At 37.5% G+C, this 14400-nt stretch overlaps 1 protein-coding gene across 2 annotated transcripts in view; it reads right to left on the bottom strand.

Annotated features, from left to right (window-relative positions):
• Positions 1-924: 924 nt before the first annotated feature.
• DYRK2 (dual specificity tyrosine phosphorylation regulated kinase 2) overlaps positions 925-14400 on the bottom strand; it is a 33008-nt gene continuing 19532 nt past the window's right edge. The window contains exons 2-3 of one of the 2 annotated variants that reach the window (XM_042467524.1): positions 12397-12567; positions 925-10189 (exon numbers count right to left, since the gene is read on the bottom strand). In XM_042467524.1, the coding sequence (XP_042323458.1) occupies positions 8591-10168 (1578 nt within the window). In that variant the 5' untranslated portion in view covers positions 10169-10189; positions 12397-12567 and the 3' untranslated portion in view covers positions 925-8590. The remainder of the gene's footprint in view (positions 10190-12396; positions 12568-14400) is intronic. The other variant, XM_042467523.1, reaches the window with a different exon arrangement.

Here is a 14400-nt window from a genome sequence, read left to right on the forward strand (position 1 = left end):
ATGGATGCACAACTCTAGATTATGTGAATATGTACAGACTGTGAATATGAATCTGCTACAGATGAGTAACTCTAGGTTATGTATCCATGACTGTGATATACAATTCCAGATATATTTGGTTGGATCTGGACTAAGAGTCCACTTCTGTAGTTGTCTAATCACAGCTAAGTGGGTTCAATGAAACTTATTTCCTGTTTTCTAGATCCAATTAGCTCATAACTCATTGCATATATGGAAATATATAATCCAGACTTTCAGGCTATTCTTGATTATCCTAAAGATCAGTCCGAGGTAGAACAAAAGCCAAGCCAGGGACTAGGGAAGCAATGTTGGTGGAAGGAGCGTATGCTGATGATGGGATATCTAGTTGCAAGGGGAAAAGGATCAATGCCATGCCACTGGCCAGTGCATGGAAAAGTTACTTGGGGAACTGAGAGATGTAGTCCAAAAAGCAACTTTTCCAAGTAATGATCTTTGCGAGGCACAGAAGCTCTACCTAACAACAAACCATCTTATGCAGGAATTGTTTGTTTATAGGACAACAAATGCCAGAAGAAGTCAATACTTTACTAAAATATAGAACAAAGGAAATTAAACATAATCATACACTTAGGAAGCCATATTTTGTTCCAGATATATTGTCCTTTTTGATGAGTCTTCCTCTTAAACAAACCATGTAACCTATTTACATAGGTAAAAAGTATCGATTTTTAATCAAGAATTCTTACTACACTTAACACAAAATTAAGACTATTGTAATGTGTTTCTATGTCTCGTGTCTGGCTTTGCTTCGCGAACCAAGATTCAGGAAGGACTTATCCCGCACAAAATGTAATTTGACTAGTTCCACTGGCGTTTTGTGAAAAGAAATCTAGCCATCAAAAAGAATCTTTCATCATAAAATTCAAAAACTCAAAAGAAAGGTTTATGTAGGACATAAAATTTTATTCTGAAATGATCTCTGGCCACAACAATAAATGTAACAAATATTCACTAAAATAGTCTTAACTCCTGTCATCAGCTATACAATACATTAAGTATCATAAAACTGGCCACAAGGATTAAAACCCCCTACAACATATTTAATGTGAAGTGGGGCTGTGAAAACAGCAGCGTTTCACACAAAATTTTACATACATATATACACAATCCACATTCAATCTTTTTTTTTTCACATGTTTTCAGTACACACAGTTGCAGCATATTACAGTCACGTGTCTAAGTTGTTGCTCGGTTTTTAAAAAAAATGAAAAAATACCCCAATGTACACCTTAGACATAATTGTAGCAGTTCAACTGAGCTGAGTAAATACAATGACTTTAAAAATATTTGTATTTCATAGAAGAGATGTATATGCCCCTAGAAACAACGCAATACACAAATGCTTTATTTCAATGCTACCATTATTTCAAGTGGGCAATGCTGAAATCTTTACTGACACAGAAACCTTTTTTTATTTTATTTTTTAAAAAATGAATTTATAATACTAGCCAACTATTTCTGATCGGGGGAAAAAGTTTATGAAAAACAGACAGAATCAAAAGAACTCTGACATGTGTCTAAAGAGCCCAATACAGCCTGTTGCTACACAGTTCCCCAAGCTCTGTTGCTATCCAGTCTCCATTCACTTCAATGCCAGCTGCACATGGTTTTGTGCAAGCCTCATTCTAATCAATGGCAAAAGCCATGAAGCACTTTTTAATAAAAGGAAGAAAGGAAGAAAAGAAAGACATTCTTTCAGAGTGCTTCATGACCACCAAGCACCCAGCAAAGTAAAAGTGGCATTAAATGCCTTTGCACCCAATTTGTAAAAATCCCTGGCCACATTTTATTGGAGCCAGACACATAGAAAAGGAATGCACTTTGGTTCATACCAAATGCCCTGGGATTAATTCTTACTATAAAATTAAAGAGTTTGAGGTAATTTATTTTCCTTTTTGCAAATACAGTTGATTCTGTCTAGTGCTGTTGTAACAAAAAGGAAATTAGTTATTTAAAAAATATCAGTCTGATGTTAAAGTTACAGCTAACTACTTACTATGAAATGCCATCTTTAACCTTTGAAGGAACATGAAAATTCTTACAACAGAGTATTCTGTCTCTGCTAAGTAGTACGATTGCCTTATGATCTATATTAAGGCCTTGAAAATGCCAGGCAAAATCAACCAGAAACATCTCCTGCTGCTGCCCAAATGAAATAAATGAGAATCATCCCAGAACACAGTCTAGTAGAACTATCATTAATTTCACTGCAGAAAAACCACTGCAGGGATGTCTCTTGGTGGATTATGCTCAAAGGGACATTATTAAAGACAAATGTGGTATTTAAAAAAAATAGATTTCAACCTTACTACATAGCATAGCATTCAAAGAGTTAAAGAGACAAAGTTGCATGCTCCATAACATGGTGTTGTTTATAACAAAAGGCACATTGTTAACATCAAGGGCACAATTGTATCCTCCATGGTTCTTGCATGCGTCTTGCACTCTGTTGTCCCCTAGCTGTACCACTACACTGAAGCAGCACATTATTCAGCACTCCAGTGGGTGCAAGAATGGGCAGAATGAAACTGCATAAAGACAATACCGTGCTGTTTCTACTTCTGCAAAGAAGCTCAGATGTCCCCAGACAACAGTAACATGTGAGACTAAGCAAAGTTTCCAAGCCAACATCTATTAGCCCAACTAATTAGAGCCCTTAAAACATAATCATGTCAAAACAAGATGCAAGAGCCTTTAATTTTTTCTTTTTTCCTTTCCTACTTTCTCCTTATTCTTGTCAAGATATAAAGAAGCTACAATACAGAATACTGCCAAGTCACTGAAAACTCTAGAGGGGTTGTCTCTTTTCATACAAAAGCATACAGGAGAGATTTCATTATATGAGAATTTAAAAAAAATAGTTCTGCACGCTGTATTTTGGCCTAAAAGTTTCCGGTAGCATTATGAATATGTTCAGTCATAAATGCACTATTGGCATTGAAAATCTGCTTGTTTGAAAAAGGTAAAATTAATCATTTTAGCTGATGGATATTGTGAGTCTTCCATGTCAGTTTATGTTAACATCTTGGAACTTGGGTTGAACAATAAAATGGATGCATCCATTTATTTAAATACAATGAATGGGCTTTCTTTGGGGTCTGGAGAGAAAACCACAGGTTCATCCAGAACATGTACAGATACCGACGCACTCCTGCATCTATCAGATTTCCACACATGCAAGAGATTCCTAATTAATTTCAATAGAGGATGTAGTTCTCCAGACAGAACTTATGAGGACTGCCTTGCCATATGAGTAAATAGGGAAGGCTGCACATACAGTATATAAATTTTATGTGAGCATTGGGATCAGCACCACAGTAAACAACTAATCATCATGATAAGCTATGGATACTTCGATCCCAAATCCACTTTTACTATCACACACACATATTGCATAGCCACACACACTACAGAATGGTGTACATTTAATACTATAAATAATTCAGTATTGTTTGGAGACAAAGAGTTACATATGCAAAAAGGGGACATTAAGTGTTAGTAAATTGTCAAAGATGAATAAGCATCTTCTTTCAGTCATAAATTATTTGTCAAGGAGAAGCGTCTCTTCAGCTTATTATTATTATTATTATTATTTTTTTGCTGGTTTTTTCTTTTTGGCAAGTAGTGTTTCCTGAGAATTCCTCATTTGTTATTTATGCCCATTTCCAACACTGAAAGTTAACAAAAACATGTAAATTTTATTTAAAAGAAATTGACCGGAAACTTTCTTGGCCTCTCTGGGGACCATGCTTTAAGTAGTTAAAAGACATTTTTACAATGATTATAATTAGATTTGTGCATGTCAACAGTTATGAACATTAGTCATGAAACTTTCTGCTACCAAACCAAATTGCTCCTTATTCTACCATCCACAATCCTTTAAATTGATGCCTGAACCTCCTTATAACTCTTCAAATATCAATCAATGCATATGTGACATTGATTTTAACATTTTCCCCCCTTTGGAAAACAACCTTGCAGAACTAGATTCTGTGTATTTGCTCCTCTCTGGAGAGTAATCTCAGTCATGTGTGAGTCTTGACCATCTTTTCCCATGTAAAGATAGCAATAAGTGTATTAGGTTGAACTACATTTATCCGAAAATGGTATCTACCTAATCAGAAATTTGCCTTTCTAGTACTGTACAGAAGAAATAGTTGCACAGACCCCAAGTGTCCTACCTCAAGAACAGCCTGTTTCCCACAGTTAAGGGAAGATGGTGACAACTTATTTCAATGAGAAGAATGCATACATACAAAACAGAATAATCTGCAGCAATGTCTACTCTTCCCTTCAATGTTTTCAATAACTATCAGCATAAAGAATAACACAAAATTGCAATTGTTTTCTGATTTTCTGCATGTACAAGCTTCTCAAGTTTACCAGAGTTGTGAAGGACATCCTAAAATGAATTTATTCGTATAGTTGCTTTACTTCTTCATTTTCCTTGTACACTAAAACAGATAAAAGCCTCATTTGTTCCAGTCAATACTTGGACAAAGTATTCAATAAATCTGCAATAGCCTTCATAAAGAAGGACACAGAAACTGTAGTTCTGTTGATTACCGGAACATCTAAAAGACATTTCCTTAATTATTCAAGTAATACCTCTAGAAGATAATGGCAGTCCTACACAATACAATTGTTGTGGGAAACATTGGCATCACAAGGTTTTTTCCAGCAACAAATACACAAAATGCTCTTGTTCAACAAAATGTTGAAGTAACGTATGAACATGCACACTTGTTTGAACACTCCTGCACCTACATCTGTGAAACCTGATTTGACCCACATTTTCCAGTTATTTCTACAGGAGTGCTGAAACATTTATCTCACAACAATTGTAGCAGAGAAGCAGAGCTCTATTTTAGATAGTACATTGCTTTTAAGGTTTTTCGTTAAGAAACCCCCAGCTAGGTTATATAAAGAGCTAAATTATGTTAGACTTTGAAAGTTTAATTGACTTGAAGGTATGGTAAGTCAATGAGGTTTTAATCTATCAGACAAGTCAAATTCAACAGCACGTCTATCCAATGAACAGAATGAACACAGTGGTGCTCTTGCACAGGCTGCATTTAATCTAATAGCTGTACCCAGCAAAAGTTCCTGGGGAACTGTGCCGGAAAATGGTCTCTGAAAAATAAATTCTGAAATGTATACAGAAGTTTGGAAAGATCTTGGTTCAGATCAGGTGGGTCTTCTGAGCAGACAATGCAAAGATTCCTCTTTCAAGCAGACAGAGAATGCAAGGGAGAATAAAAGGACCCAAATGTGCATATCACAGGTTTGAATGCTTATAGATCAGGCACCAAATATTTTGCTTCAAACAAGTTTGGCTTTCATAACCACAATTTTATAGTAGTATTTATTCACCCCATTTTTATTCCGCTTTCCACTTTCTGTTTTTAAACACATAATCTACTACCCAAATATAGACCATTTCTGAAGAATGTTTTGCTCCTATTTAAAGATGTAATCACATTTTTCTTAAAGACAATTGTAAAGGTTACTGAGTTTATTTCTGCATACTTGCAGAAAAATTACTGGAAGGCCTGATGGACTTTGGAAATGAATGCACATACATTACACCACCTTGAACTACACTCCTCTTAATCCTATGTCAAGATTTGAAATTCTAGTGTGATTACTTTATCAAGCCAAACACTAGGCCTCAAGCCCAGTCTTGGCAAAAAAGTAAATGCAATAAAATAATCCAGGTTTCATTTCTGGAGTAAAATCAGCTCATTTTGTTCATTGTGTTAAATTGGATCCTCAGTTTTATGAACAAAACCTACAAATTTGCCAGAATAAAAGTGAATTAAACATAGATGTTAATGCAAGAGTTGAAACCCACAAAGGGTGAATTACTTGTATGCATCCCAATTATTCACAGCCTGTTTTTTAAAACATAGCATGTGTAAAACTGAACTGTTTTGGGATCTTGGATACCTATAATAATGGACCTAAATGGTGACAGATGGAGAAAGGATCAGTGGTCAAACCTATAAGAGATCACAGACTGGCTATTTAGCAGCCAGGCACTAGGACCATTAGACCCCCACATCACCACACTGCATAAAAAGCTGGTGGTTTAGAATAAGTCTGTGCAAAACCAGAATAAAACATTAGGGATTAACAACATTTGGCCCTTCAAATGCTGGTACTTCATTTAGGAAAATATCATATTACACTGTTATAGCAGTATTATTCTACTTTAACTGCTATGGCTGCCCCTTGTGAAATCCTGGGATTTGTAGTTTAGGGAGGGGCATTTATAATATTCAGCCAGAGGGCTCTTAGGCTTTACTAAACTACAAACCCCAGAATTACACAGGAGGCAGCGAAAGCAGTGAAAGTGGAATAATAAGAGTGTGGTGTGATATTATAGTCAGTTTTAGCTGGCACAAATAATGATGAGGGACAGTGGGAGTTGTAGCCTAACAACATAAATGGGCCACAAATTGACCTCCCCTACGTTAGAGAATAATAGTTTCCATATGTATAGCTATATGCAACACTAAGATTGTTGTTGTTTTTTTAAAAAAACAATCTTTATGAGTACAGTGCCTTTATTAGACCCACGCCTTCCATGATGACCAAATCAGGCAAGCAGGAGGAAAGATTGTTCTGACTACTGCAATGTCAAGTCAGCCTTCCCCACAGCCTCTTTCACTATGCCTCCTAATTTTTGTAACATTTTGCCCACTGAAGACATCTGGACCTATTAAAAGTTTCAATACATTTTAAAAATTCCAATCCAAGATGAGTTTCTGCCCATAGAGACCCCAGAGCAATGGCAGACAATTGTAGTCCAAAATATCAAAAGGCCACTGAGTTGTGCATCTAACCAAGAGAGTGTTGTCTTTTTTGTCAGAAGAGCACGGATGGCCTTCCTTGCATGTCAGTTGCTGCTTGCATTCTATCCGTTTTGACCTCTGGGTTTTCCACACTACACAATTATAGAGCTATGTTCCACTTTGACTGCCAAGACTACATCCTGTAGAATCCTGGACTTGTAGTCTGGTGAGGCACTAGAGCTCTCTGACTTACAGTTCACAACACTCCTCCTTAAAAATGCAAATCCCAGGATTCCATAGGATATCGCATGACTGTCTGAAGTGGAATATAGTACTGTAATTGTGCAGTGTAGAAGCACTCCACTGAATTCCATATAGTCTTTTTCACATCTCCTATCCACAGAGTGTAGAACAGTCACCTCTCTACAAAACTAACAGCAGAACAGGTCTACTGTTGATTGTTACAGTTAAGTAAATCTTCAGTGGGACTTAGTTAGGAGTACATAGCCCTGATGCCTAAGGAATTTATACATTTCAGGTTTTAATTCCATATATATCTACTTAGAATTATGTTCCATTACACAGAGCAGGTCTCGCATCTGCATAAACATGCACAGGATTGCTCTGCCCAGTTCACAGATGTGCCAAATAGTATAGTGTTAAATGCCACATCACAAATTATACCTTCTTAAGTTTAGACTTGATAAGTAAGCATCGCATATATTTAACTTTTTCTCAAAATTTCCACTCCATTTTCTGGACACCTTACATGGAACAGCTGAGTGGAGTAAGGAGTAAACACAGGGAAAGAGGTATAAAAAGTTACTGTTTTGGTCTACAACTCCTAAAATCTCCTGTGTCAACAAAAGTATTCTGGAAGTTACAGTCCATAAGAACAACTTTTCTAAGTTCTGCGCAGTGACTAGTATGAGTGTGCCAGATGGAAGTGCCTTTTAGGGATACAACCTTTTTACTGTTATATAATAAATATTTATAGGAAGTACAGTCGCTCCTCCTAATGTGCGGATCTGACATCCGCGCCCTTGGAAATATGCGGAGGGGTGACCTCTGATACTTGCAATGGCACGTGCAAGCACGAGCCTCCGTTTTTGCAGGGGAGTCCGCAATGGATCCCCCATGAAAATGGAGGGCCAACTATATATATTATGCATAAATCCAGCAGTTATCCATATTCTGAACGCAACATCTATAACCACATGGAATCTTACTTGTATCCCTGAATGTTTTCTGTATCACCAAAAGAAAAAAATGCAGGGAGATGTTTGTAGGATTGGTTTCTAGTGCTAGAATGAAAACAAACGTAAAGGACTAGGAAAATATTAAAAATCCACTCCAGGTAAAAGCCAATATGAACTATGGTGTGGGGCAGGGACACAGACCCCCCTCCCCATCAAGCTATTATGTATGATGGTTAGGTCATAACCAGTGGCCTGCCACTGACACTATTATTATTGTGCCACACTAATCCCATAGTAAGGCTATTATTTATAAGAAAAAACATTTCCTTTAAAAAAAGTGTAAAAACTTAAAGCATTGTCCCCATGTTATTTTTTTTTTATAAAATCAAAACCAACTTTTCTTACACATTTAAAGTGAGTACTGAAAAAATACAAATGTTTAAAGTTACCAAGCAAATAAAAATAGAAATCTGAGCTACTTTTTCATATGAATAAGGCTCAGTGATGTAATATCTCTTGTATGTTTATTTATCAGCATCGGATTATTCAAACTCAGCTAACAAGTTTTGGCAATACTGTCCTTTGCTGAATATTCCCATTGGCATCTGTCATCTGTGCCAGATTAGTCCTCAGTTTTGAAGCTGAGTTTGAAGTTGGAGGTAACTTGGAAATTGACGTGATAGCACCAGTGCTTTCTGTAATTCTTTTTGCTGATGTCTTCTCCCCAGTTGGAGGTTTTGGCAAACGCCTCCTTAGCCAGGGATGCCGTAAAGCCTGACCTGGTGTCATGCGCAGGGAAGGATCCCACTCTAAACACTGTTTCAAGAAGTCAAGGAAGAGGGGATCATCACATCCTTTGAGTGCACTCCCCCACTCACGGCTCTCTGGTGGACCACGCAGTTTGCCCCTCCGGGAACGACCACCATTGAGCACTACAGATCCATCAGACAAGGTAGTAACGGTACAGTATCGAGGATAACCCTTTGAGCTCACAAAGTTTTTTGCTCTTTTGGATGAATCTAATAGTTTCTGGGAAGGCATACCCAACAGTTCTATCATACAAGCTAGCTGATCTCCTTCATCTTCTCCCGGTAGGAGAGGATAACCTGTCAAGAGCTCAGCCAGAATGCAACCAAGGCTCCACATATCTATGGGCATCCCATATCGAGCACCAAGGATGACTTCTGGAGCACGGTAAAAGCGTGACTGAATGTAAGTATAGACCCGCTGATGCTCATAACAACTAGAGCCAAAATCGATAACTTTAATCCCACTCCTACCCTGTTGCTTCAACAGAATGTTCTCTGGCTTAAGGTCACAGTGAATGATTCTATTTTTGTGCAAAGCATCCAAGCACTGCAAAATGGAGTGGGCAAACTTGCGAACCAACGGCAGGCTAAACCCCTGAAATTTGTTTTTCTTGATGAGCTCATAAAGGTTCATACTCAGCAATTCAAAGGTCATACAGATATGGTTGCGGAATGTGAAATTTTCCAGCATATGTATCACATTCATGTTGTTATCCTTATCCTGCTTTTTTAGGTGCTCCAAAATCCTGATTTCTTCAGCAGCCTGGCGGTGAAAACGCTTTTCATTTCTCACCATTTTCAGGGCTATGTGTTGATGCATCTTGTGATCATAGGCCTTTACTACTTGCCCAAAGCTCCCTTTTCCTATAACCTTCAGGACTTCATATCTGTACGATATATGATCATGAGGAACTTGTATATAAGAGCCCTGGTCATCATCGTATCCATTATTGTTTGGACCACCAATTACACCTTGTCTTTTTTTTGCATTTGGACCCAAAAAATATATTTCAGGGTAACTGAAGATCTCATGATGTTCATAGGCAGTTAGCTTTTGCACATATTGCTTCATGGCTTGCTCAGGTGTCATCAGAGAGGCTTTCAGCTTGCTGGGCCCTTCAGACTTTAATGAGCTGACACTCCCTTGCCGCCTATGAGCAATGTCCAGTAGTCTGTCTTGAGCCACTGGCAATCCTGATTTTGCTACTGTTGTAAGCCCATTGGGTTGTGTTGTCAGGACCGTCCTTTTGTTGCTGTTGTCTTCAAACAGCTGCTGAACCTGGACCTGCCCATGGCTTGTAATGTGGAGGTGCTCATTCATTGTGTGCTTATTTCCACCAACCTAAAATAAAAAGCAGAGTTTTCCCATTAAGAAAGAGGAGAACAAGAAGGAAGAGTTCCCAATGTATATTAAACAGAACTTTTCTTTTTTTCATTATTCACTTATCCAACTCAGTGATAAATGTAACTGGGCTGGATTCAGACCACCAGTGAGTACAATTTCACCATGGGACTCTCCTGCTGGAAAAAGCAGCGAGACATGTTTCCTTCCTGCAGCTTGCTGGGGTCCCAAAAGCTACTTCAGAGAATCTGAGTACTTTCTGGAACAGCATGGAAGGTGAAGTTCATACACATATGGGGAACATGTGGCACTCCAGATGTTGTCAGATGGCAAGTCCCATCAGACTTAGTACAAAGGAAGACTGATGCACTTTATAGTACAACACCATCCAGAGGGCTATATCTTCCTCATCCTGTCTTAGGCCTTGCAAGGGGAAGTGACAAAATTACGCCCCCCTCTTCTGGAAGAAACCTATACTGACTCTCAGTCTATTCCATACTGTTAATGCATCCAACCTGTGGTACCAAGGACCCACTGAAATTAGCCTGGTAACGTTTTTTAATCCCAGAGATTGTGTTTCTGCAATGTTTTCCTCACTTTGGTTATTTATTTAACATGTAACATATCTAACCCTAACTCAGGGTAATTTTTCCAGTCCAGCTCCAAATACATCTAAAATAACAACACAACAAAACTATGCTTCAGGTAGGGATAGACAGCGTAGTCTACAGTCTAATCTGCACTGTAGAAATAATGCAGTTTAAGACTCCTTTAATTGCCATGGCTCAATGCAATGGAATTCTGGGATTTTTAGCTTTGTCAAATATTAGCCTTCCCCGTAAAAGCTGTGGTGCCACAATTCCATAGTATTGAATCATGGCAGTTAAAGCAGTGTCAAACTGCATTATTTTTGCAGTGCAGATTAGACCTATACAGTTTGCCCTTCTTATACACTGATTTTTTATACACGAATTCAAGCATTTGAAAATGTTCAAAAAAAGTATAAATTTCAAATATCAAACCTTGATTTTCCAATTTTTATAAGGGACACCGTTTTGCTATGTCATAATATTTAATGGGACTTGAACATCCACGGATTTTGTTATCCATGGGGGATCTTAGAACCAAACCCCAGCATATAACAAGGGTCCGCTGTATCTCTTTCTCATGCACTTATTCAGAAGTCTGCATCAATCTGCAATTAAAGTTTGCACAGAAATACAAATTCAAATGTTTGTGTTTCTAAAGTACTTTATAGAATACAAATTGCCCTATATCTTATTAGTTAGTTCTAACCACAGTAAATGCATTACATTGTTGCTGAATTTATCAACACACAGGTAAATGACACAGTTTCAGTGGGGCTATTCTAACTGGGACTAAACAAGATTCAGAGTACAGCCAGGGGAAAAAGAAGCATTTTTAAAAAGGTAAATAGTTATAGCAATCAGGATTGCATAAAAAACAAAAACAGAATCATGGATTTCATTATTTATTTTGTTTGTTTAAGTAAAATTTACAGAGAGATCCAGTGTGGTGAACTTGTTTGAATGTTGGACTAGGACTCTGGAGGCCAGGGTTTGAATATCTGCTCAGCCATGGAAACCCAACCTCATAACAGAGCAAAGGCAATCTGCCTTTGAAACAATCTTGCTGAGAAAACCCCATGATAGCCTAGCCTTCTACCATAAATCAGAAACAACCTGAGGGATCACACAAACAATAATGCATTTTAAAATCTATTTTATCTTCATTTTAACAATTTTTAAAAGGCGAGAACTGTGTTAGAGAAAAATTTGGAGAAGTACAAAATCTGAGGGATAATTTTGTTCCAATAGGTATGTTAGTCCAGGACATCAAGTCAGTTTGCAACAGAATTTACAAAGATTGAATTTGTAAAATATCCCCAGTTATAAGACCTACTTCAAAGCCCTGTACATCGATTTCTGGCAATTTAATCTGACTTGTCATTTGGGAATTACTGTTCTATGAAATGAATAAGTCTTGCTTCTCAAAAAACCCAGAACTACTTTTAAAAAAATGTCTTTCAAAAAGATATTCAATAGGCAGTGTAATCCCTGTACTCAGGTTACTCAGCAGATACCAAAAAAGAAACTTTTAAACTGAGGTACCATGTGCTTTTGAATTACTGAATAATATGGAGAAAGACCCCAACTTTAATTAGCCCAAATCTTACCCTAACTTACCCTGAATGGACCAGTTACAATTTAACCACACATCAATGCACATTCCCAAAGCATGAGGGGTATGGACAACCATAAGAATAGCATGGTGAGAATGGGAAGGAACCATCAAGTTTCCATCACAATAAATAGTCAAGCTTCTAAATGACTCCCTGTTTCTCTCAGTGGGATTTTCTGGAAGCAGAAAAATAGATGACAGCCTCAGAAATTTAAAAAAACAAACAAACCAAAAAACACTGTTGTCATTATTCTATGTCTTTGAGGAACAGACATGTGATTTGAAACATCCTAAGAGATTCCAATGGGCCAGAAAAATCTTCTTGGGTTTCCAAATGTGCTCACATCTCTATGGAAAGCCCATCATCAAATATTACTGGATTCATGTTTCATCACAGAGGAAGGATAAACACCCCTATCGGCTACAGCCTGACACCTATAACATATTTGTTAGTTAATTGCACACACACACACACAAATGCGTTGAGACTCTTGGACTCATCACACATATCCTGGCAATCTTTTTCATACCAAACATACAGTGCTCCTCTCTCCGTGTAATCATTAAATAAGGGAGAATTAAGTCTCATTTATATTTTGGAGCTTTACTTGCACATGCTTTACCAGCTCCAGTGTCTCAGGAGTGGAGAATATGCAGCCTTCCTAACCTTACTGGACTTCAGATCTCATGCTACTTGCTATGCTGGCTGGGGTTTATGGGTGTTGCAGTCCAATAGCATCTGGAGGCTCACATGTTCCCCAGTCCTGATTTATCTGAAACATCAGCTTGTAGAGGATTCAAGCCTCTACAAATAAGGATGGCTTGGCTGACATTGTTCTTATTTATATCCAAAGCCCACCATCTGGCAGTATTCATGAATGGAGGTATGTATATCTGTATATCTATATCTATATATTGGGGGGGAGTATGCATTAGTCTCACTGGCACACATTCAACAACCCAGTTAATAAACAACAGAACTAACTCTTTGCTAATTTAGAATAAAGGAAATAAAGGTGAGAAAACATTGAGCTAGAAAGATCCTTCTCACTTAAATCTTTGGCAACATTTGTCATTTCAAGGGATTGGGTAGGATGTGTGTGAAAGCAATTTTTATTTGTTTTACATCTGTTTCCTGGAAACATTTTTGTCTACAAGAATAAAGATGATGATGTCTTTTTATTAAGCTGAAAGTAGTTTAGTAGATCTATTTACATTTTCACTTTCTTTGTCTCCAGAAAACAGACTGAAATTGGCATTACTCTTTCTGTTTAAGGTTTTTTTTTTTGTAACACAGCCATCCCTTCCCTTTAGAAATAATATCACAATAGTGGTATGCTGATAAATCAGTTAACTGATGAAGACACATTCTCAACTGCTTGCGGAGAAAATATAAGACAGCAACAGTGCAACTGTATCTAGAAATGTATAATAAACAATAACCTATGTCTCTGTTCCTCATTTCTAGTAGTAAGGACATGAACAAAATATGGGTAGCATCCAGTTAATACGTTTACAATGGTGAGGTTTGAACTGATCTAGTTGTGAATGTCTGAATCTCTCCACCCAAGTATCTAGATTTAAGTACTCAGTAAAACAGGGCCTGTTTTCCAACTGTGGTTGTCAGCTTTTTCCTGACAGCAAAGTGATGGGCAACCTGTAATGCTCTAGATGTTGTTTTAGTACAGTACACCATCTACAGGGCTTCATGTTGCCCACCTGGAATTAATGATTGTGACTTTCACAGCTTCATGGGAAACAATTTAGCAGATGGAATATCTCATAGTATAGAATTGTAATGATGAGAACAGCTACACCTACTGAAATCTATCAGCAAAATGGCTTTTGGTGGCAGAAGTGAAAAGGTGGCAAATACACTACTTATAAGGTCTTGTGCAGTTCCTAAAAGCACTGGAGGAAAAATTTACCACAAAATGTCAGAAACACAATGGTAAATTACTGGGAGATCTGGGAAAAAAAACCTACTTCTTTTGACTATAATTGCCATA

The sequence above is a fragment of the Sceloporus undulatus genome, chromosome 5 (assembly GCF_019175285.1).
Source record: "Sceloporus undulatus isolate JIND9_A2432 ecotype Alabama chromosome 5, SceUnd_v1.1, whole genome shotgun sequence".
Classification (NCBI taxonomy): domain Eukaryota; kingdom Metazoa; phylum Chordata; class Lepidosauria; order Squamata; family Phrynosomatidae; genus Sceloporus; species Sceloporus undulatus.